The sequence below is a fragment of the Hypanus sabinus genome, chromosome 24, assembly GCF_030144855.1.
Source record: "Hypanus sabinus isolate sHypSab1 chromosome 24, sHypSab1.hap1, whole genome shotgun sequence".
NCBI classification, from domain to species: Eukaryota; Metazoa; Chordata; class Chondrichthyes; order Myliobatiformes; family Dasyatidae; genus Hypanus; species Hypanus sabinus.
This window is the reverse complement of record NC_082729.1, coordinates 5,958,204-5,983,889: the sequence shown is the minus strand read 5'-3', so window position 1 is coordinate 5,983,889 and position 25,686 is coordinate 5,958,204. Positions and strand designations below refer to the sequence as shown.

General features: G+C 43.0%; 1 protein-coding gene across 2 annotated transcripts in view; it reads left to right on the top strand.

Moving 5' to 3' along the window:
• The window catches only part of LOC132380424 (CTP synthase 1-like), a 62,000-nt gene that overhangs the window by 1,023 nt on the left and 35,291 nt on the right, over positions 1-25,686 (top strand). For both annotated transcript variants that reach the window (XM_059949217.1, XM_059949216.1), the window contains exons 2-4: positions 10,986-11,165; positions 13,965-14,135; positions 18,269-18,369. In XM_059949217.1, coding sequence (XP_059805200.1) covers positions 10,986-11,165; positions 13,965-14,135; positions 18,269-18,369 — 452 coding nt within the window. The remainder of the gene's footprint in view (positions 1-10,985; positions 11,166-13,964; positions 14,136-18,268; positions 18,370-25,686) is intronic.

Genomic DNA, 25,686 nt, shown 5'->3' with positions numbered 1-25,686 from the left:
CTGTGTGTAACCAGATAGAGGTCACTGAGACCGACTGTAGCTGGATTATTGTCCGTTGCTGGAAGGGTGGACTATTGATTAACAGAGTGCAGTGTTGAAGTTACAGTGGTTGGCTGTGATTTTTATATATAATGGAGCCGGTTTAAGGTGTAACTCCCACACAATGCAAGTCAGATAGCAAATATGGAGAGGATTTATTTATTGAGACATAGAAAGTCTACAGCACAATACAGGCCCTTCAGCCCACAATGCTGTGCTGAACATGTCCCTACCTTAGAACTACCTAGGCTTTACCCATAGCCCTCTATTTTTCTAAGCTCCATGTAGCCATCCAGGAGTCTCTTAAGAGACCCTATCGTTTCCGCCTCCACAACCACCGCTGCTGGCAGCCCATTCCAAGCACTCACCTCTCTCTGCGTTCATAAAAAAAACTTACCCCTGACATCTCCTTTGTACCTACTTCCAAGCACCTTAAAACTATTCCTCCTCGTGCTAGCCATTTCAGCCCTGGGAAAAAGCCTCTGACTATCCACAGGATCAATGAATGCCTCATTATCTTGTACACCTCTATCAGGTCACCGCTCATCCTCCATTGCTCTAAGGAGAGAAGGCCAAGTTCACTCAACCTATTCTCTTAAGGCATGCTCCCCAATCCAGGTAACATCCTTGTAAATCTTCTCTGCACCCTTTCTATGGTTTCCACGTCCTTCCTGTAGTGAGGTGACCAGAATTGAGCACAGTGCTCCAAGTGGGCTCTGATCAGGGTCCTATATAGCTGCAACATTACTTCTTGGCGCTTAAACTCAATCCCATGACTAATGAAGGCCAATGCACTGTGTGCCTTAACCACAGAATCAACCTGCGTAGCAGCTTTGAGTGTCCTATGGACTCAAACCCTAATATCCCTCTGATCCTCCACACTGTCAAGAGTCTTACCATTAATGCTATATTCTACCATCATATTGACTTGCCAAAATGAACCACCTCACACTTATCTGGGTTGAACTCCATCTGCCACTTCTCAGCCCAGTTTTGCATTCTGTCAATGTCCTGTTGTAACCTCTGACAGCCCTCCACACTATCCACAACACCCCCAACCTTTGTGTCATCAGCAAATTTACTAATCCATCCCTCCACTTCCTCATCCAGGTCATTCATAAAAATCACAGTAGGGGTCCCAGAACAGATCCCTGAGGCACACCACTGGTCACCGACCTCCATGCAGAATATGACCCATCTACAACCATTCTTTGCCTTCTGTGGGCAAGCCGGTTCTGGATCCACAAAGCAATGTCCCCTTGGATCCCATGCCTCCTTACTTTCTCAATTATCCTTGCATGGGGTATCTTATCAAATGCCTTGCTAAAATCCATGTACAGTACATCTACTGCTGTTGCTTCATCAATGTGTTTAGTCACATCTCAAAAAGTTTAGTCAGGCTCGTAAGGCACAACCTGCCTTTGATAAAGCCATGCTGACTATTCCAAATCATATTATGCCTCTCCAAATGTTCATAAGCCCTGCCTCTTAGGATCTTTCCCATCAACTTACCAACCACTGAGGTAAGACTCACTGGTCTATTACTTCCTGGGCTAACTCTACTCCCTTTCTTGAATAAAGGAACAACATCCGCAACCTTCAATCCTCCGGAACCTCTCCCGTCCTCATTGATGATGCAAAGATCATTGCCAGAGGCTCAGCAATCTCCTCCCTCATTTCTCACAGTAGCCTGGGGTACATCCCATCCGGTCTTGGTAACTTATCCATCTTGATGCTTTCCAAAAGCTCCAGTTCATCCTCTACCTTAATATCTACATGCTCAAGCTTTTTAGTCCACTGCAAGTCATCCCTACAATCACCAAGATACTTTTCCGTAGTGATTACTGAAGCAAAGTATCCATTAAGTACCTCTGCTATTTCCTCTGGTTCCATACACACTTTTCCACTGTCACACTTGATTGGTCCTCTTCTCTGACGTCTTATCCTCTTGCTCTTCACATACTTGTAGAATGCCTTGGGGTTTTCCTTAATCCTGTCCGCCAAGGCCTTCTCATGGCCCCTTCTGGCTCTCCTAATTTCATTATTAAGCTCCTTCCTGCTAGCCTTATAATCTTTTAGATTCCTGTCATTACCTATTTTATTGAACCTTTGGTAAGCTCTTCTTGACTAGATTTACAACAGCCTTTGTACACCATGGATCTTGTACCCTATCATCCTTTCCATATCTCATTGGAACATATCTACTCAGAACCCCACGCAACTATCCCCTGAACATTTGCCACATTTCTTCCGTACGTTTCTATGAGAATGCCTATTTCCAATTTATGCTTCCAAGTTCCTGCATGATGGTCTCATATTTCCCCTTACTCCAATTAAACTTTTCCCTAACTGGTCTGTTCCTATCCCTCTCCAATGCTGTGGTAAAGGACATAGAATTGTGATCACTATCTCCAAGATGCTCTCCCACTGAGAGACCTGACACCTGATGAGGTTCATTTCCCAATACCAGGTCAAGTACAGCCTCTCTTGTAGGCTTATCTACATATTGTGTCAAGAAACCTTCCTGAACACACCTAACAAACTCTACCCCATCTAAACCCCTCACTCTAGGGAGATGTCAATCATGGCACAGGCTTCTCTCTACCCAGCAATCCCCCAATTTAATCCTAGCCAATAATGGGACCATTTACCAAATAACCTCCCAACCGGTGGATATGTCTTTGGGCAGTCACAGGGAGAAATGTAGAAACTCCTTTGAGGGAGTGGCAGGACTTTTCAGACGAAGAACCTTCATCATTTCTATTCAGAGGAGATAAGCCAGGATGTTGCCTGGATTAGTAAGTACTGCTTCTGATAGGTTGAATGAGTTTGGATTTTTTGGAGTGAGGGAGGATGGGAGGTAATTCAATAGAAGCGTCTCTACTGCCTGTTATGCCACTGGCGTTTAGGGCAGCAGTGAAGGTCCTCGATCTCTGGCAGTGGTCAGGGCTTCCTCTTGGTTTTAACTACTGTCAGTCATGCAAGTCCTGGGTCGAGACTCAGGAATACTATCACAATCAAATGTAGAAGGATTCTTCATTGCTGATTCCATAACAGTTTAGTTTTACCAGTCAGGGTTGTTAGCCCTGAGCTGAACCCCCGAACCCGGAGGACCGGTGGACCACTCTTAGTCTGGCCTCTACCCTTTGCCCTGTTTGGCATGGGTGACCCTGCCCAGGGCCAGAGCATAGTCCTGACTCCTGACTCCAGACAACATCGCTCTCCGGGTCTTTGAGGCACACAAGTGTCTGAATCCTATGCCAAGGCTCTTGTCCTCTTGGAGGTTGATAATGGTGTAAAAGATGATAAGAGGCATAGGTCAAGTGGATAACCTGACTCTTTCCCAGGGTAGAATTGCCTAATACAAAGGGGCATAGTTTTAAGCTGTTTGGAGGAAAGCATTGGGGGGTGGGGGTGTCAGGTAGGATTTTTACATGGGTATATGGAGCACATTGCCAGGGGTGGTGGAAGAGGCAGATACATTCGGAACATTTATGGGACTCTTAGGCATGTGGATGTTAGAGAAAAGGAGGGCTACGTAGGAGGGAAGGGCTGGATTGATCTTGGAGTAGGTTAAAAGGTCGGCATAACTTAGTGGGGCAAAGGGCCTGTACTGTGCTTTGTTCCAACATTTGACCCATCAACCCCTCTCAGAGTGGTGACTAATTCAACCAGATAACCTCTTCTGAAGTCCCGAACACAAAAGGCCAATCTTGGGCAGTTCCTGCTCCCCAACCCTGTTGACCTGTACAGTCCAAATTGCACCAGTCTTGAGATAAGTACATTCCATTGTTAGGTTCAAAGGCCAGAGCTGCTCTAGTGAGCAGCACACGGCGCAGACAGTACCAGCCGCTTGCAGCAATCTAACACGGTGAGATGTAGGAGAAAAAAGTAGGCCAATTCAGCCCATTGAGGCGGCTCCACCTTTCCATTGTGGCTGATTTTCTTTTTCAACCCCATTCTCGTCCCTTCACCCCTCTTCTCTTACCACTGAAGAACCTCTCAAACTCTGCCTTAAACATAACCAATGGCCTGGCCTCTGCAACCCCTCAGTGGCAAAGAATTCCACAGATTTTCCACCCTCCAGCTGAAGAACTTCCTCCTCCTCTCAGTTCCAAAGAGATGTCCCTCTGTTCCAAGGCTGGACTCTCCCAATAATGAAAACATCCTCTCTCCGTGTCCACTGTAGCCAGGCCGTTCAGTATCTGGCAGGTTTCGATGAGACTCCCCCATTATCCATATTTGTTTATCACGTGGACATCCAAATGTGTGTTTTTCCTAGACAGCCTACCATGCAAAGGTGTGCTGGGGGCAGCCCACAAGTATTCCCATCAATCCTATCAAGTATAGGCCTAGAGCCATCAAACGCTCCTCACATGTTAAGCTTTTCATTCCCAGGGTCATTCTTTTTTTTATAAATTTTTTTTATTGAATTTTCAAATGGGTTACAGAAAGAGAAAAAAATTATCAACCCTTCCCCACTCCCCTTAACCCCTGCCCCCTAACATATCCCTATAGAAGAAAAAAGAAAGAAAGAATGCCTGGATATCGGAAGATCCCCACATGCTCCATGGAGTTCATAATAGCTTTAATATGTACATTTATTTCTTTCCCCAGATAACCATTAATTTTATCTTCGGAGCACCTATATATTTAATCCTATCTTTTGTAAATAAGGGCACCAAATTTTCAGAAATATTTCATATTTATCTCTTAAATTATAAGTAATTTTTTCAAGTGGAATGCAGCTAAAAATTTCATTTTTCCAACGATCTATAAAGTATGAACCCGATTTCCAAGTAACTACAATAGCCTTTTTGGCTGTTGCCAATGCAATTTTTATGAATTCTTTCTGATATTTATTCAATTTGGATTTCGATTTTATCCCTTCAATATCGCCTAGTAAAAATAATGTTGGATTATGTGGAAGTTGTATTCCAATAATTTGTTCCAGTAAAACTCTTAAATTTGTCCAAAAAGGTTGAATTTTAAAACCAGACCAAGTAGAGTGTAAAAAAAGTACTAATTTCTTGATTACATCGAAAACATTGATCAGATACATTTGAGTTTAATTATTTTTTGTGGTATAATATATAATTGATGTAAAAGTTGTACTAATCTCAGTCGAACATTTACTGTATTTGTCATACTGTCAAGACATAATCTAGACCAACCTGTTTCATCAATTTTAATATTCAAATCAGTTTCCCATTTTTGTCTTGACTTGTGAATTCCTTGTTTACTTGCCTGTTTTTGAATCAAATTATACATACCAGAAATAATTTTTTTAAATTTTTCCTTTATAAATAAAGTTTCTATTTCATTAGGTTTCAGCAATAACATTGTTTGACCCAGTTTATCTCTTAAATAAGCCCTTAATTGGAAATAACAGAAAAGAGTGTTATTTGATATTTTGTATTTATTCTTTAATTGGTCAAATTACATTAATATACCTCCTTCAAAACAGTCTCCTTTATATCTAATCCCTTTGTGAAACCAGTTATATAAAAGTTGATTATCCATTGTGAAAGGAATAAGTTTATTTTGAATTAAAGGTCTCTTTGCTAATAAAGATTTCTTTATCTCATCATCAACATTTATCTTATTCCATAAATCAATCAAATGTTTTAGTATAGGAGATTCTTTCTTTTCCCGTATCCATTTAGATTCCCATTTATATATAAAATCTTCTGGTATATTTTCTCCTATTTTATCTAATTCTATTCTAATCCATGCCGGTTTATCTTCATCAAAAAAAAGATGCAGTAAATCTAAGTTGATTTGCTTTGTAATAACTCTTAAAATTTGGTAATTGTAACCCTCCTAGGTCAAATTTCCATGTCAATTTTTCCAAAGGTATTCTTGACATCTTGCCTTTCCAAAGGAACTTCCTCACACATTTATTGAACTCTTGAGAAAAACTAATGCAGTAATTGTATTGGTAGTGTTTTGAATAAATATTGTAATCTAGGGAATATATTCATTTTTACAGCATTGACTCTACCTACTAATGTTATTGGTAACATCATCCATTTGTCAAGATCCTCTTGAATTTTTTTCAATAATGGCAAATGATTTAGTTTATATAAGTTCTTTATATCATTATCAACTCTTATACCTAAATACTTTATACCATTTATCGGCCATCTAAATTGAGTTATTAATCGACATTGACTATAATCTCCTTTAGTAAGGGGTAGAATTTCACTTTTATCCCAATTTATTTTGTACCCTGATATTTTCCCATATTCTTCCAATCTGGAAGTTAATTTACGCAAAGAATGCAATGGGTTAGTTAGATAAAGCAGAACAGCATCAGCAAATAAGTTAATCTTGTATTCCTCCTGATTAACTTAGAAACCCATAATATCTGAGTCAGTTCTAATTAATTCAGCTAATGGTTCTATCACCAACACAAATAAAGCAGGTGATAATGGACAACCTTGTCTAGTTGACCTTGTTAACTGAAATGATGTTGAAATTTGGCCATTTGTCACCACTTTAGCTTTGGGGTTAGTATTTAAGGTTTTAATCCATTTTATAAAAGATACTCCTAATCCATATTTTTCCAATACCTTAAATAAACCATCCCATTCCAATCTATCAAATGCTTTTTCTGCATCCAAAGCAACTGCCACACTCATTTCTTCCCTCTTTTGTGCCAAATGAATTATGCTAAGTAACCGAGTTACATTATCTGCCAATTGTCTATTTTTAATAAATCCTGTTTGGTCCATGTGTATTAATTTTGGTAAGTATTTATCTAATCTATTAGATAAAATCTATGCTATTATTTTATAGTCCGTGTTCAACAAAGAATTTGGTCTATATGATGTTGGCTTTAAAAGATCTGTCTTTTTTTGGCAATACTATTAAAATACCCGTCGAAAAAGATTCTGGAAGTTTATGCGTTCTTTCCGCTTGGTATATTAGCTCCATAAAAGGAGGAATTAATAAATCTTTAAACTTTTTGTAAAATTCAGGCAGAGAACCATCTTCTGGAGATTTATTACTCTGAAGTGATCCTAGAGCTTGTTCAACCTCTTTTAATGTAAAAGGCATATCTAATCCCTTCTTCCAAATTCAATTTTGGGAGAGTTATTTGTGATAAAAATCTTTCTATCTCAACAATATTTTGTGATTCTGATTGATACAGTTCAGAATAAAAAAATTTTAAAGTTTCATTGATTTCTAAAGGTTTATAAGTAATTTTATTTACACTTGTTCTAATTGCATTTATCGTTTTGGAAGCCTGGCTGGTCGTTTTTAACTGCCAAGCAAGAATCTTGTGTGATCTTTCACCTAGTTCATAATATCTGTTTAGTTCTCAAATTGCTTTTTCTGTTTGGTATGTCTGAAGTGTATCATATTGTAGCTTATTAACAATTTGTCTTTGTTTTTCTTCTGTCATATATCTTTGAGATTCTTTTTCTAATTTTGTAATCTCTTTTCCCAATTGATTTACTTCTACCATATATTCCTTAATTTTAGAAGTATAACTTATTATCTGGCCTCTCAAATATGCCTTCATCGCTTCCCATAATATAAATTTATCATCAACTGAATGTGAGTTTGTATCTTTAAAAAAAACTGGATCTCTTTTTTCATAAAATCACAAAAATCTTGATGTTGTAATAATATTGAATTAAATCTCCATCTGTAAATCGATTCCTTCTTATCCATCATTATCATTGTTATTATCAAGGGGGAATGATCTGACAATATTCCATATTTTTAACTCTGTCTTGAATATTTGCTGATAGTAGGAAAAAATCTACCCTTGAATAAGTTTTATGTCTATTTGAATAAAATGAATAATCTCTTTCTCTTGGGTTAATTCTCCATATATCAATCAAATTTAAATCTTTCATCAATGATAATGTTAATTTTGCTACTTTTGGTTTTGTAACAACCTTTGTTGATCTATCTAAGACTGGGTCTAGACAAAAGTTAAAGTCTCCACCTATTAATATTTTATCGTGTGCGTCAGCCAAATTCAAAAAAGCCTCTTGTATAAATTTTGCATCGTTTTCATTTGGTGCATAAATATTCATAAGAGTCCATAGTTCTGAAAAGATTTGACAATGTATAATTACATATCTTCCCGCAGAATCAATTATTACGTTTTGTATTTTAATTGGTAAAGTTTTGTTAACCAAAATTGCAACTCCCCTTGCTTTTGAATTAAATGAAGCTGCAATAACATTTCCGACCCAATCTCTCTTTAATTTCTGATGTCCTATCTCTGTTAAATGTGTTTCTTGTATAAAAGCTATATCTATTTTCATTTTCTTAATGTATGTTAAAATTCTTTTTCTTTTCACCGGTCCATTAAGCCCATTAACATTATAAAAATTCATTAAATTAGTCATCATTTTTTAGGGGTTACTCCAATCTATAATAATACATAATATTTCAACTCCCGTAGTACCTTGGGGAATTATTTTAAAATTCATCATTTTGCTATGTGTCTCCCCTCCGATCATCCAGGCAAAGAAAGAAAGATAAAAGAAAAATAGATTATAAAGAAAAAAACAACAGAAGTCCCCCCTGCTAATGTTGTGAATGAAAAAAAACATTACCCCCCTCCGTTGTGCGGGTCATGGCAAACGCCATAATTACACACGTGAATCCCGTAGCGATCGATCCGAAGTTCCCCCAGCTCCCCCGTAGCATGAAAAAAGTATATATAAGAAAAGAAAAATAATATCACTACTCTCGATTAATATTTCTCAAATTTTTGCCTTCCTCTCCCTGTATCATATAATTAAAAGAATATTTAAATATTCTTCTGTCCTTAATGTCTATCAACTCACTTCACTGTCCCTATCTTCATCTTTAATCTGTTTCACTTTTAAATCTTTACTGTGACCAGCGAATATTTGGGAGTTCTTATGCAAACTCCTCTGCATCCCGATGATCAGTAAAGAATCTTCTTTTTCCATCATCTAAAAAAATTATCAGTGTTGCTGGGTGACGCAATATAAATTTATAACCCTTCTCCCATAAAACTTTTTTCGCTGGATTAAATTCCTCCTTTTTCTTCAAAAGGTCATAATTTATATCAGGATAGAAAAGACCTGCTTTCCCTTCTATAATCAGTGGCTCATTTCTCTTTCTGGCACATTGGGCTGCCGCCTTCAGGATCTTTTCTTTATCTTGATATCTTAAGCATTTTATCAAGATTGGCCGTGGGTTTTGATCAGGTTGAGGTTTTGGTCTTAAGGCTCTATGGGCCCTTTCGATTTCAATCAACTGGGTTCCCTCTTCCATTTCCAAATTTTCTGGGATCCATTTCTGAAAAAATTTTATTGAATCCTCTCCCTCTATCCCTTCTTTAAGACCAACGATTTTAAATTTTCAAGCACGTCTATTTTTTCCAACAGTCGTTTTCTTTCTGATGTCCAGGCAAGAATATTATCTTCCATTTTATATATCAATAGTGCCTCCCGTTATTTCTTCCAACTTTTTAATTTTTTTGTCCATTTTCTCCTGTTTTTTCACCATTTTATCAAACATAGTCTTCATATTTTTAATATCTTTTATTATTTTTAATGTTTTTAATTCATGCATTATTTGCACCAAAGCTTTTCTTATGTTTCCAGAAAATCTTCCACCTCCAACCTCTTCCTGTTGTTCTTCTTTTGCCTCCTCATCTTCATCTGTATGTTCCAGAGAATCCGAATCCACCTGGGATTCATTTTCACTTCCACTTCCAATCGTAGCTGGGATTTGTAGTTCAAATTGCTCGTGTTTGCGCATGCCCCTTCGCGCACGTGCAGTTTCTGTTGTTCCTTCTTGGAGACTGTTGATGTTGCCGCCGATTCCTGTTCTGTATCGCCGGAGGTAAGATGCACTTGAGTCCGAGGCTCCTTCATTGTTTCGGCCGGCCCAGCTTGTACTGTCTTCAAAGTAGTAGTATTCTTCTGCGTCTGTTTAGGAGGAAAATCCTGAGTAGTTTAGATGTAGTTTTTAGAAAATATTTACTAACTTTTCTTCACTTAAACATTAATTTATTAGTTTTTTATGGGAGAGCTGGATTTCCACGTCTCGATCCTACGTTATCCCGTGAAGTCCCCCCCCCCCCCCCCCCCCCCACTCTCCGGGTCATTCTTGTGACCTTCCTTGGATGTAGAGCCAATAATTACCCATAATGGTTTGTTAAAATTCCAAAGCTTTGTCGCTGAGTTTGCAAAACCAGATCTAGAAGTTAAGTAAAATAAATTATAAGAAAATACTTGGATGAAACTGAATGCCAGAATCAAAATTTCCTCCTTCATGTATTTAAGAGTCAAATTCAAGATTAATTGTGTAAAAAAAAAAGATTAATTAACACAAACAAAATACTGGAGGAACTCAGCAGGTCAAGTAATATCTGTGGAAAAAAGTACAGTCAACATTTTGGGCCGAGATCCTTCAGCAGGACTAGAGGAAAAAGGGTAGTGAGGAGAGTGAAAGAAACACAAGGACATAGGTGAAACTAGGAGGGAGAGGGGTGAAGTAAAGAGCTGGGAGGGAAGTTAGTTGTTGAAAGAGATAGAGTTGAAGAAGGGGGAGTCTGATAGAGAAAAATCATCCATGGAAGAAAGAAAAGTGAGGAAGGGAAGGAGCACCAGAGGGAGGTGATGAGCAGGCAAGGAGATAAGGTGAGAGAGGAAAAAGGGGACGGGGATTGGTGAGGGGGGTGCCATTACTGGAAGTTTGAAAAATCTACATTCTTTGCCATCAGGTTGGAAGCTACCCGGACGGAATATAAGGTGGTGTTCTTACACCCTGAGCATGACCTCATCACGACAGTAGAGGAAGCCGTGACTTGACATGTTGTAATGGGAAGTGGAATTAAAATGGGTGGATGGTCACTGGGAGATCCTGCTATGTCTGGCTTTTTTTTTTGGTCAGTGGTTGCCTGCTGTTAACAACTTACTCTTGTCTTGTGCTCTGACTAGCTCCAACAGCACCAATGAAGTACATTTTGGTAACCGGTGGGGTCATCTCTGGGATCGGGAAAGGAATTATTGCGAGCAGCATTGGGACCATCCTGAAATCCTGTGGTCTCCGTGTGACAGCAATCAAGATCGATCCGTACATCAACATCGATGCAGGAACGTTCTCGCCTTACGAGCATGGTGAAGTATTGCTGTCCTGTGATATCTGTCTCCAATCTGAATAGTCCGAATGCACTGCTCTAGTTCAGTTGCAGGTTCCATTTATATTAATGTCTGTAAATTTTATCCGTAAATTGGAAAATACATAAAATCTCTCCATTGTAACCATTCAATATTGCAACTTTATAAAACTCTTAAAACTTTATAAAACTGTTCGGCCACATCTGGAGATTGCAGACAGTTCTGGTTGCCTCACTATAGGAGGGGAGTTGAAGCTTTGGAGAGGGTGCAGAAGTTTACCAGGATGCTGCCTGGTCTAGAGGGCACGTGCTATCATGAGGGGCTGGATAAACTTGGGTTGTTTTCTCTGGAGCAGCGGAGGCTGACGGGAGGTCAGGTAAAGGTTTATAAGATTATGAGAGGCATAGATAGAGTAAACAGGGAGTATCTTTTTCCCAGGGTTGAAGTGTCTAATACCAGAGGGCATACATTGAAGGTGAGAGGGGGTAGGTTCAAGGGGAATGTGAGGGGTAAGTTTTTTACTCAGAGAGAGGTGGATGCCTGGAATGCACTGCCTGGATTGGTGGTAGAGGCAAATACATTAGAGGCTTTTAGAGATGTTTAGACAGGTACATGGATGTGAGGAAGATGGAGGGATGTGGACATTGTGTAGGTAGGAGGGATTGGTATTTGGGTGTTTTTAATTTGCTTTTCTAGCTGGTTCAGCAAACGTGGGTTCTCCATCTCTGGTGGTGTTCAGGGCTTCCTCCATCGTGTCGGTAGCTTCTTCTCGGTTTTCACTACCGTCAGTCATGCAAGTCCCGGGTGGAGACTCAGGAATACTGTCACACTCAGATGTAGAAGGATTCTTCATTGTTGTTTCTGTAACACTTTTTTGATCAGCCAGGGTTGGTAGCCCTGAGCTGAACCCCTGAATCTGGAGGATCAGTGGATCACTCTGCCCTTTGACCTGTTTGGTATGGGTGACCCTACCAAGGGCCAAAACATAAAGCCCTGACTCCAACCATCATAGCTCTCTGGGTCACTGAGGCATGCAAGCCTCCATACCCCGCAAACAAAGTTGTGATCCTCTTGGAGGATTCTTCCTATCAATACCCTTCATAATCATTCTCCTGCATTCCAGAGAATAAAGTCTTAACTTGTTCAGCTTTTCCCTTAAACTCGGGTTCTCAAGACTTGGCAACATCCTTGTCAATTTTTCAGTAGGAAACAGCAGACATTATGCTTTCAGTTTCCTGATCGGGCTTGGCAATGCAATGATGCCCAATGGAACCTGACCATAGAGGATAGAATAGAATAGCACAGGAACAGGCCTTTCGGCCCACCATGTGTGTACTAAATATAATGCTGTAGCGTTTTGCTACACACAGCGCTGGAATAATGTCACTCAGACGGCGAGTTGCAGTTGCATAAAAGATTTATTTAAACTTCGCGGCCTCGCTTTTAAGCCTTCCCATTTCCGCCCTCCCTGTGTGGGAGTGCTACAGGGGGCGCATATCCACAGTCCCTTCCCACGCGTGGGCTTTTCCCCTTGCTGGTGAAGAAAGCCTGGCACCCTTTTTGGGGCCAGCCTCTCTGCCAGCGCGCGCCATTTTGTGAGCCGATTCGAGTGCGCTGGAAAGTGGGTCACCACAATGCTGCATTAAACTAAATCTCTTCTACCTATACCTGGTCCATATCCTTCCATGTTCACGTGTCTGCCTAAAAGCTTCGCGAATGCCAATATCGAGCGTTGAAAGGCCTTAATAGAGTAGATGTGGAGCGGATATTTTCTGTGGTGGGGGAGTCTAAGACCCGAGGACACAGCCTCAGATTAGAAGGACGACGGAGATGAAGAGGAATTTCTTTAGCCAGAGAGTGGCGAATCTGTGGAATCCTTTGCCACAGGCGGCCATGGAGGCCAAGTTGTTAGGTGTATTTAAGGTAGGGGTTGATAGATTCTTGATTAGTCAACCTGAAAGAGGATACAGGTAGAAAGCGGGAGATCGGGGCTGAGAAAGGAAATGAATCAGCCATGATGAAATAGTGGCACAAACTTGATGGGCCAGATAGCCTAATTCTCTTTAATCTTAAGATATTAAATCCGCTTCTGTCCCCACTCCTGTTTGCTTTAATACTGTAAACTCTTCTAACCTTTCTTCTCTCACTGTAAAAGTTCTCTAGTACTTAGTATTTTTATCCAGAGCAGAAATGGCTAAAAATGAGGTGGCATAATTTTGAAATGATTGGGGGTGTCAGAGATGGTTTTTCACACAGGGAGTGGTGAGCATGTGGATCATTATGCTGGGGTAGTGGTGGAGGCAGATACATGGATGATAGTAAAATGGAGGGCTGTGTAGGAAGGAAGGGTTAGATTGATTTCTTTTTTTTTCCTCTGGCACCTCATTTGCGCATGGGTGGCAACTATGCTGTTACTTTAGTGTTTGAATGTTTTACGAGGCTGTTGCTAGCTTGACGCTCAACCCAGCATGGGTGGAACTCGTGCAAGGAGCTGGCTGGATTTGAACCCGGGACCTCTAACCCCCAAGTCCATGTCTGGATGCCACTACACTACTCCAGAGTAGGTTAAAAGGTTGGCACAACATTGTGGGCTGAAGGGCTTGAACTGTACTGTAACGTTCTAACACATGGATGCTGCTCTCTTTGACTTTCTCAAGATGGTTGGGTTTGATTTTACTCACACTAGTGACCAAGACCCTGTCCCTTGTAGGATGCAAAGCTTGTGTTATTCAGGGTGTCTGTAGCACCATGCTCGAGTTTGGGACATCTCTCTGAACCCAAGTTATTCTGGTTGTGCAGGTGAAGTGTTCGTGTTGGACGATGGTGGCGAGGTGGATCTGGACCTGGGGAATTATGAACGGTTTCTGGACATCCGTTTAACACGGGACAACAACATCACCACCGGCAAGATCTACCAGTGGGTTATCAACAAGGAGAGGAAAGGGGACTTCCTGGGCAAGACTGTGCAAGGTAAGTAAGGCGGGTTCTCACAATTGCTTCAAATCACGGAAAGGATATAGTACGTTGGGAGGCCTTTCAGCCCATCGTTTCTAGTCTGGAGATAAAGATACTCCTCAGCCAAGCACTATTCATTGGGCGTATTTAAGGCAGAGATTGATAGGACATGGCGTCAAGGGTTACAGAGAGATGGCCTGGAACTGGGGTTGAGAAGGAGAAAAAAAAACGATCAGCCATGATCGAATGGCGGAGCAGACTCGATGGGCCAGATGGTCTTGTGTCGTGGCTCTTGAGGTGCACCAGATACATTTGAAACGTGAGGAGTTTTTGAAGGTTGGGCAGTGTTGTTCTCTGATCTTCACAACTTACTTGCAAATGTTTTGTTACTATATGAGGAGATGTCGTCGGTGCACTGCTGATTGTGGTGTGGCCTCTGAATGCTTGGCCTTATAGACTTTTCAGTCAGCTGATTGGTCGTCATTTTGGGAACTCAGTTGTGATGTTGGGAGGAAATTCCGGCGCTGATTATTGTGTGGCGAACTCCATGCGCAGTGCTCTGGAATTCTGCCCGCTCTGGCTCATAAATAGGATCAAGGTCTACGTGATTGGTTATAGAATTGTTTGCGGAAAACCACACTTCTAGGAACACGCTTTTGCAGGCAGCGCGGACCACGTCAGCAGCGGCCTTTCGGAACCGGTGCTACTTTAGTTTTTAGTTTTTTAATTTAATTTTAAGCACAGTTAGGGTTTAGGGCAATGCATAACAGAGTGACTATCTATCATCGCCAGATACTGCTACAATACAGAGATTGCCCAAAAACAAACTTTCATGAAAATCTGCTGGTTAGATTGCGTGACCTTGGCTTGCTGAGGGAATCGGGCCTGCAGTCCTCGGAGTCGCCTGATGCCGGTGGCCGGAGTTGGGGACGTCGTGAGCGGTGCGCGAGGAAGCAGAAGCGAGGCGAGCGGGCAGGAGTCCGTGCCAGGAAAAAAACAAGCCCTAGCCGGCCGGCCCTCCCGTCCATTCTGCTCTCCAATGGACATTAAACTGGACTTCATCTGTGGCAACGAAATACTCGGCGGGAGTACAGAAACAGGCAGAATCCCGGACGCTGCCATCCAGCTGATTATTTATGTGACAGATTTCCCCCCAAGCCATTGGACTACCAACCCACTGATCTCTACTGTGCCTATTGTCTTGTTTATTATGCCTGCACTGTTCTGCGTACTTTATGCAGTCCTGGGTAGGTCTGTAGCCTAGTGTAGTTTTTGTGTTGTTTTACATAGTCTAGTGTAGTTTTTGTATTGTTCATGTAGCACCATGGTCCTGAAAAACATTGTCTTGTTTTTACTGTGTACTGTACCAGCAGGTATGGTCAAAATGACAATAAAAAGTGACTTGACTTGATTTTCTTGCATGCTGTGTGTGTGTTTGCGCTGTGACTTTCACTGATGCCCAGTCAGCTTTGTGCCCCTCTCGATCTTCATGGGTAGAGACTAGGGAGAGTTGGCCATGCCGCTTCATAGCCAGTTGATGATTCGTGGATCCTTGGGGTAGTTCTCTCCCAGTTTGGTCGACATAGTATTTGCTGCTGTCCTGACATTGGATTTTATAGTTTAATCTCCTCACACTCCTCTTAAAAATCTTCCCTCTGATGATAAACACCGATGTTAAGAGCTATTTCCATAAGACTATAAGGTAAAGGAGCAGAATTGGGCCATTTGGCCCATCGAGTCTGCTCCGCCATTTCATCATGGCTGATCCATTTGCCCTCTCAGCCCCAATCTCCTGCCTTCACCCCATATCCCTTCATGCCCTTAGTAATCAAGATTCTGTCAACCTCTCCCTTAAGTATGCCCAGTGACTTGGCCATCACAGCTGCCTGTGGCAACGAATTCCGCAGATTTACCACTATTTAGTCTTGTTCAAGCCCGTAAGAAATCAGAATAGGATTCAATTAACAATCACTTGCATCAAGATAAGCAGTAAAATGCATTGTTTGTGTCAACCACCAACCGAAGTGAAGAATGCTTCCCTTCTGAACGAACCCAACCTGTCCATCTTTCCTTGTGGCTAAGATTTTCCTGCCCTGACAACCTGCCATAAGTATTCTTTAATAGTGTAATTGACCTTCTGATGTGATGACAAGAATGAGAGGCAGCCCACTGAAGCTGGGTCTGATGAGTGCTGTGTGCGTTTTCAGAGTCTCCTTCCTATTGTGTTCATTGATGCTTACCTTGTTGCATCTTCCATCAGGCTTTCGGTTATTTAGATTACATTTTACTTGTGATTTTTTTTTTCCTCTTCAGATGACTGAACTCCCTCTCCCTGTAGTGTAAAGTTCAAAGTAAATTCTATTACCAAAGTACATGCATGTCACCATATACAACCTTGACATTCATTTTCTTACAGGCACACTCAGTAAATCCACTTAAGAATAATAACCGTAACTGAATCAATAAAAGACTGCAGCAATGAGGGCTTTCGACCCGTGTACCAAAGGCAACAAGCTGCAAATAGAGAAAGAAAGAAATAATAATATATCAGCAATTAATATCGAGAACGTGAGATGACGAGTCTTTGAAAGGAAGTTGTGGGAACATTTCAAGGATGGGGCACATGAAATTGAGTGAAGTTATCCCCTCTGATTCAAGAGTCTGATGGTTGAGAGATGGTAACTGTTCCTGAAACCGGTGGTGTTGAGTCCTGAGGCTCCTGTACCACCTCCCTGTCGGAGCAGTGAGAAGAGAGCACGCTCTGGGTGGTGGGACTCCCCGATGATGGATGCTGCTTTCCTGCTTCAGCGCTTTGTGTAGATGTGCTCAGTGCTGAGGAATAAAGATTTCCTCATCACCGTTGACCACACGGCCAGTTTTTCTCTCTGCTTGTCTCTTCCTCCTGCTCTCCCTACACTTGCGTCTAAATCACCAAATCCTGCTTTTCTGTAGGGTTTGTGTAGTCTAGAATACTTTGGATCTTGAAGCTGATCGCCGTCCATAGGCCTGCCGTTCCTTCCCATTTCTCTGTCAGCCTCTCTGGCTTTGGCTCTTTCTCCCCCGCCCCCATCCGATTCTGGCTGATGGTACAATCCACTCATCCCATCATTGCTGATGTTACTACTGGTTAATTATTGTCCCGTACAAACAGTAAACTTGATAACGGGCCCTTCCAGCCCAATAAGCTAGCGCTGTTTAATTATGCCCATGTGACCAATTATCCTGCTAACCCATATGTTCTTGGAATGTGAGGGGAGCCCTGTGGGAGTGTGGGCAAACTCCTTATAGACAGCAGAGGAATTGAACCTGGATCGCTGGTGCTGTAATAGCTTTACGCCAACCGCTATGGCAGACTGGGTGGATGAGATCTACAGTGAGATCCAACAGCTAGGAAGGTCACGACAAGGCACAGAAGATGTCACGGTCATCCAGTGCAACCAAGGACGAACCCAACTTGTGACGCTTGTGTGTACCGCTGGATCCGAACTTCCGAGGTCAAGAGAGTGGAGTTGCCCCAGTGCAGTGGCTTTTCCACTTTACAAACTCTCCTGCACAGGTTTCCTGTCGTTGTCGGACACGATGGACACTCACCACCAGGGTGCCACTACGCACCAGTACTGTGCAAAAGTTTTAGATTTATAAACCGTGGCAACAGTGTGAGACAAGTGGCAGAGAAGGATTGGTGCGGATGCGGACACACCCAGCTCCGAGACGCCAAGCAAGGTCATTTGATTCCAAACAATCGGTTTGTTGATCGTTACAGAATGTCTCTCTGGTGCTTCCCGCTCCATCCCCTCTCCCTTGCCCTTTTGCCAGCACAACCGGGTTTATCATCACTCTCACAAGTCATGAAATTTGCTCTCTTTTTTTGGCAGTCCAGTAAGTCTTGGGCACCCTAGCTTAGTGTGTGTGTGTGTCAGACAGACAGACACACACAGACAGACAGATGCACACACACTGCGCAATACTGTAATTTCAGTTGGTCTGCCAGCTATTTTCCAGCAGCTGCTAACTCTCTGCTGAAGTTATCTTTCTGCCCTTTGGGACTTCATGCAGCAGGCCGGCCTGCTGGTAGCAGTTTGTCAGGGGAAGTGGTGTCTGTCTGGAAGCGGTTTTGTGGCTGATGTTAACCTTTGTCCCCTTTGCAGTGGTCCCTCATATCACGGACGCCATCCAGGAGTGGGTGTTGCGGCAGGCTCGCATTCCGGTGGACAATGACGGAGTGGAACCTGAAGTGTGCGTTATCGAGGTGAGGACGTTGGGCCTTCTGTGCTGTTTACCGTGGCTTCGTGTCACCTCACAGAAATCCAGTTACTTAATTCAAGTTAACTTAAGTCGCGGCAGTGTGAGAGCAGTTCGGTGTGAGGTTTCTGCACGTTCAGTGAGCCATTTGAGGTGGCCAGAATGACTGTTTTATTGGGACGTCCTTTGTTGAGCGATAAAGACTTACCTGCGGCCCGTTACACCACTGGAGGTGTTTGGGGCTTTCTTCATTGAGTCAGAGGCTTCCTCTGGGTTTTCAGTACTGCCACTCATACAAGTCCTGGGTGGAGACTCAGGAATACCATCACACTCGGATGTAGAAGGATTTTTCATTGCTGTTTCCGTAGCAATTTTGTTTGACCAGTCAGGGTTGTTAGTCCTGAGCCGAATCCCTGAGCGTGGAGGACAGGTGGACCACTCGAAGCTTGGCCTCTACCCTTTGACATGTCTGGCATGGTTAGTCCCACCAAGAGCCAAAGCATAAAGCCCTGACTCCAGCCGACATCGCTCTCTGGGTCATTGAGGCACGTGAGCCTGTAAACCTTACGGTGAGGTCGTAGTGCCCTTAGAGGAGAGAGGTGAATACAGGGGAGGAATAGTATTCTCTGCATCTGCCTTAGTAGTTCTTTACTCGGGTCAGGGTCAAACCTCAGTTTTAAAACCTGAGACGTGGGATTAGGGTTAGGCCATTAGACTCATCGAGTCTGCCACAATCCGGGGTTGTGCCGGGGTAACTGCTGATGCCACCGTGCTTCCGGCGCCTACGTAGCATGCTAACCGGTACCTCTTCGGAATGTGGGAGGAAACCGGAGCACTTGGAGGAAACCCGCATGATCACAGGGAGAGCGTGCAAACTCATTAAAACAGCGGCAAGGATTAAATCCCGATCACTGGCACTGCATAAAGTGTTGTGCTAGCCCCATTACTGTTGTGCACACGACATTCCCATCTAAGCTTGTCCTGTTTGCCCAGCTTTGGCCCATATGCCTTAACCTTTCTCATTCCTGTACTTGTCCAGGTGCCTCTTTAAGTGTTGTTAATGTACCTGGCAGCATAGTCAACGTGGGTGTGGCATGGTAGCATAGTGTTTTGCACAACACTTCACACTACAGTTGACCCGAGTTCAATTCCATCCGCTGCCTGAAAGGAGTTTGTGCGTTCTCCCCGTGCCTGTGTCGGTTTCCTCGGTGCTCCGGTTTCCTCCCACTTTCCAGAGACCTACTGGTTGGTAGGTTAATTGGTCATTGTGAATTGTCACGCGATTACTTCAGGTTTATTATCACCAGCATGTGTTGTAAAATTAGTAAACTTAACAGCAGTGGTACAATGTAATAGGTCAGTGACTCCCAGTGGAGGCAGTTACATGTCTCAAAGGGGCATTTGGGGAAATAGAGGTCATGGGGGGGGGGGGGAAATCAGGCATTCAAGATTCTTAGGGGGGCCTTAACTTGAGGCACAAGACTTGACCGATCGTGTCAAATTGTTGCTGTCATCAACATCCAATAGTAATTCCTGGTTTTTGTTAATTTTTTTTTAGTTTAGCCCCATTAATGTTGGATAAATACAGCCTGATCTGAGTGAAGGCAGTGAAGCCTTGAATTCTAATCCTGCTAAGAAACAGAAACTACAGAAAGTGTGTCAGTACGATGTTACATACCTGGAGTATGATTTTATTCCATTCCCGTCAGAGCAGCAGTGCCCCATGTGTCTCATTTGTAATACAGTACTGTCTAATGAAGCCGCGAAACCATCAAGATTCCAGGAACGCTTCCATAGAAGACGCTCTGAAAAGGTTACTTACAGCATTATTCAGTTCCAGAAGATGAAAGAAGCATTTGAAAAGCTTTGCACACTCAAATCATTTGCCAAGAAGCTAAAAATTACCTTGATAGTGGTTTCATTGCTTCTTTTAACACTTCCAAAATGATAGCAAAGTATGGAAAATCTCGTACAATTGGTGAAAGGTTAATAATGCCTGTTGTGTCAGAAGTGCTCACCACTGTTCTTAAAGTGGATACCAGTATTTTAAAATCAATTCTTCCGAGTAATAACTCTGCAGCTCATCGTATTGACAAAACGAGTGAAGACAACTATGCACAGAGCTGTGAGAAATAGAATTTGGGTTGCATTTGGTTAAGTCAACTGCGAGACAGAAAGGCATTACTATTGGCATATGTGCGGTTTATTAAAAAGGAAAGTTTATGAAGAGATTTTCTTGTAAAAATTTAAGAACAAATATCAACAGAGAATCAGTCTATACAAACTTAAAATGTATATTGAGGATAAAAGTATTCTGACTAGGAATATAATTTCTTGTGCAATAGATGGAACAGCAATTATGACAGGTTGCCATGCTGGTTTAGTGAAAAAAGAAATTTCTCGTCTGTTTGCAATCCGTTGTGTAGTTCATCGTCAGCATTCTGTAGCCAAAAAACTCAGCGAGCGACTTCTTTCAGGCATGATTCTCGTTATACCTGCTATCAACAAAATTAAAGCTCATCCACTAAATAACAGAAATTTTTTGCCAAGATAATGATAAAGAGATTGAACGCTTGCTTCTTCACACTGAAGTGCATTGACTGTCAAAAGGCTGATGCTTAAAATGTTTCCTTGATCTTTTTGACACTGTGGTTGAATTTTTTGCTCAAGGTCAATAAGAGCTTGGGAAACAAGATTGAACCTCTAAGTGAAGAGGTGGCATACCCAGCCGACATTAATGACAAAATGAGCATTCTAAGTATGAAACAGCAGGGTAAGAATTTCAATTTAATCCAGGCAAAAAAAAATGCAGTGTCCTCTTTAATCTGAAATTGGAAATGTGAGAGCAAAGCATCGGGAGAAGGATATTCTCACAGTTTCCCCACATGGAAAATATGGCACTCTTTCACCAAATTGCTCTTCATTGCATTTCTATCCTCCTACCTTGTTGAAAGAGGCTTCAGTGCAGTGAACTACATACTCATGGAAGTCAGAAACCACTTGGACGTTGTTAAGTGTGTGGACTCCTGGACTTCGCTGTCACAGCTTAAACCAGATATTTCAACTCTTACTTAAAAAAACCCATCAAGCTCAAAGACCACATTGATATCGAAGCTGCTGTACAGCGCACAGGTACTGAGTAAGCTGGTTTAAAGACAAAAACTTTAAAGCAGAATCATTTTTCTCATGTTAGCATAGGGTAGACATGTTTTTACATTATGGGGCATTGGGCTAAAAAATGCTGGGAAGCACTGTGATAGATGATACAGAAATTAATTACCATATATATAATTTAAGAAGTGCAAAAGCAAACTTTTTTTTTAAAGTAAGGTAGTGTTCATGGGTACAATGTTCATTTTGGGTATTGGATGGCAGAGGGGAAGAAGTTGTTCCCGAATCACTGAGTGTGTGCCTTCAGGCTTCTGTACCTCCTCCCTGACGGTAACAGTGAGAAGAGGGCATGTCCTGGGTGATTGGGAGGGAGGGGGGGTTCATTCATAATGGATGTTGCCTTTCTGAGACACCACTCCTTGATGATGTCTTAGATACTATGGAGGCTAGTACCCAAGATGGAGCTGACTAATTTTACAACTTTCTGTAGTTTCTTTTGGTCCTGTGCAGTAGCCCCTCCCCACCAGACATTGACACTCTCTGCGGTACATCTGTAGAGATTTTTGAGTGTTTTAGGTGACAAATCAAATCATTTCAAACTCCTAATGAAATATAGCTTCTTTTATAACTGCACTGATACTTTGGGACCAGGTTAGATCCTCAGAGATCTTGACATCCAGGAACTTGAAATTGCTCATTGTCTCCACTGCTGAACCCCCTGAGGATAGGTTCATGTTCCCTTGTTTTACCCTTTATGATGTCCACAATCAGCTCTTTTGTCTTACTGACACTGAGCGCACGGTCGTTGCTATGACACCGCTCAACTAGCTGGTAAATCTCGCTCCTGTACGTCCTCTTATCTCTCTCGAGATTCCACCAACAATGGTTGTATCATCAGCAAATTTATAGATTCTATTTGAGCTATACCGAGTCACACAATCATGGGTATAGAGCAGTAGTCCCCAACCACCAGGCTGCAAAGTGTGTGCTGCCAGTTCGCAAGGAAACGATATGATTTGGTGATATGAAACAATATGAGTCAGCTGCACCTTTCCTCATTCCCTGTCGTGCCCACTGTTGTACTTGAACACACATGAGGTCATCAGTTGCCTAAACGCTGTGATACCCTCGCGCTAGGGATCACTTGTTGGCCTCGAGTAACTGGCCGGTGAGAAGTGCCATTGCTACTGGCCTGGAGCGTGGACAGATGGGCGCCGCCACTAAACCTGTTTAGCACACCAAATGTTCGTGGGGAACCCAGTGCTAAAATATTCGCAGGCAACCTAATTCGGGGTTCAGGGTTTCATAAGTAGCAGAGCAGCTGCCTCGCTGCGACCTACTGAAAGTCATCCCTCCAGCCAAACTTTTGTCGGCCGATAGGTCCTACCTGCCTATGGGGGGGGGGGGGGGGGTGCGGGCGCAGGCACCCGTCGCTCTCCGGACTGCGACTGCTGCGGCCCTGGCACGGGGACCTCTGGCCCTTACTCTGTCCTCTCACCCCATCCACGACCAGCCGCACCTGGCTAAGGCATCTGGCGGTGGACGGGTGGGAGGCTGGAGTTTGGGCCTGGAGGCTGTCTAATGAGGTATTGATGCCCTCAAAACTGCTTCAGCACCTTGAGTCCAAGCACCCTGCACTTAAAGACAAACTCGCTGAGTTTTGAGTGAGGAAAAAAAACAAGCGGGACAGAGGCAACTGCTGACAGCCACGAAAACTAAATTGTGGAATAAACTGGGCATGAGGAATCCCTTTGAGTCTGGCTGTCCCCCATCACCCCTGGATGGGACCGTCTTGTTGCAGGGAAACAAGGCCAGGGCTCCTACTGATTCTGCGATATTGGTGTGTTGCAATGATTTTATATGTTCATACAAGGAAAATATGCGCTGTGTGTTTAATATTAAATTCGTTAGGTAAACCCTTTTAGAAACGAAATTGAGTTTATTAGCCACTTATAGCTGACTTATCACCTACATTTTGGTCATGATTAACACCCCCTCCCCCTGGTTGGCTGGTCCGCGGTACAAAAAAAGTTGGTGACTCCTGGTATACAGAGAGTAGAGCAGTGGACTAAGCACACACCCCTGAGGTGCACCAGTGTTGATTGTCAGCGAGGAGGAAGTATTATCACCTTTCCACGCAGATTGTGATCTTCCGGTTAGGAAGTCAAGGGTCCAATTACAGAGGGAGGTACACTGGCCTGGGTTCTGTAGGCTATTAATCAGGACTGTGGGAATGATGGTGTTAAACACTGAGCTATTGTCAACAAACAGCATCCTGACATAGGTGTTTATATTGTCCAGGTGATCCAAGGTAGTGTGAAGAGCCATTGAGATTGCGTCTGTCGTAGACCTATGTGGCAATAGGCAAATTGCAGTGGGTCCAGATCCTTGCTGAGGCAGGAGTTGATTCTAGACATAATCAACCTGTCAAAGCACTTTATCATAGTAGATATGAGTGCTACTGGGCAATAGTCATTAAGGCAGATCATGCTGCTTTCCTTAGGCACTGGTATGATCATTACCTTTTTAAAGCCTGTTACTGCCTGTTACACCTTCTGGTGTTCAGGATAGAGTGAAGGTTCTCCATCAGTCTGCCCTTGGCCACTCAGATGTAGAGGGACTCTTCATTGCTGTTTCTGTAAGAGTTTTGTTTTACCAGTCGGTTGTTAGCCCTCAGATGAACTCCTGAAACCGGAGGACTGGTAGAACAGTCTGACCTCTACCGTTTGAGCTGTTTGGCATTGGTGACCCTACCAAGAGCCGAAGCACAAGGCCCTGACTCCAGTCAGCGTAGCTCTCCGAGTCATTGAGGCAAGCAAGCCTCCAAACCCTACGACAAGGTTGTGGTCCTGATTAGGCTAGGATTAAATCAGGCAATTGCTGGGGGACATGGTTTGAGAGGCTGGAAGGGCCTATTCCGTGCTGTGATCTCAATAAAAAACAGACTACCCTCTGGATGAAAGTGTTTCCCCTCCCAGCTCCTCTTAAATCTCCTCCTGTCACCATAGCTCTGGGAAACACCACCAGTCCCGCTGAGTGAAATAAGATTTCAGTTAGCAGTGTCAGATTAAACATGAGATTGACACATTCTTGCAATCCTTATTGTTGGTATTGTCATGGGTAACCCTAGTTTGTAATGGGGTCCAGAATAGATCCTGTGAACTGTGCTGCTATTAAGAGAGAGAGAGAGGGGGAGGAGTCCAGAGCAATGAGAGAGAGTGAGAAACTGCTCGAAAGATAGATGTTATGGTTTCTCTGCAAACTGTTTACCTTGCCCCAAGGTCACTTGCCTGCTTGTAGAGTTCCTGCAGAAAGAGGAGGGTGGAGCAGGTTGATGGACAGCCGGTGTCCAACATGGGGAGATAAAAACCGAGGTTGCTGCGGTTTGCAGAGAAACCATAACACCAATCCTTCGAGCAGTTTCTGTCTGTCTCTCACATTGTGCTGGACACCTCCCTCTCTCTCTCTTAATAGCAGCACAGTTCATAGGGTCTATTCTGGACCCCGTTACAAACTAGGGTTACCCATGACAGTACGGTGTGTAGGCCTCTGTTAGTCTCAATAGACCATAGATTTGTATCTTGGAAAGTTTCCAGGACGCAAGCCTGGGCAAGGTTTTTTTTTAATGGAAGATCAGCAGTTGCCCAATCTGCAAGTCTCCCCTCTTCGTGCCACCATTGTTGTCCAAGGGCAAGGGCTGATACATCTTGGCACCGGTGTCATCGCAAAGCAATGTGTGGTTAAGTGCCTTGCTCAAGAGTCACACGCAAGCCTCAGCCAAGGCTCGAAATAGAGACCTTCAGATAACTAGACGAATGGCTTAACCACTTGGCCACGCGCCGACACTTGGTATGGTAGCAGTTACTTGTCATTACATTGTCCTTGTAGTGAGTACTTGTTGGAGCATTGCGAGGGTACTTAAGTGTCAGCCACACTGCAGAAGGCCTGGAATTATCTAGACCCTGCTGCCCCCTCACTGGACCCCCTGCAGTTTGCATACTGTCCCAACCGCTCAACAGATGATGCCATTGCCATCACTCTCCATCTGGCCCTAACCCACCTGGATCATATGCTGTTCATAGACTTCAGTTCACCATTCAACACAATCATCCCTCAGAGACTGATTGGAAAGCTGAGCCTACTGGGCCTGAACACCTCCCTCTGCAACTGGATCCTAGACTTCCTGACTGGGAGACCTCAGTCCATCCGGATC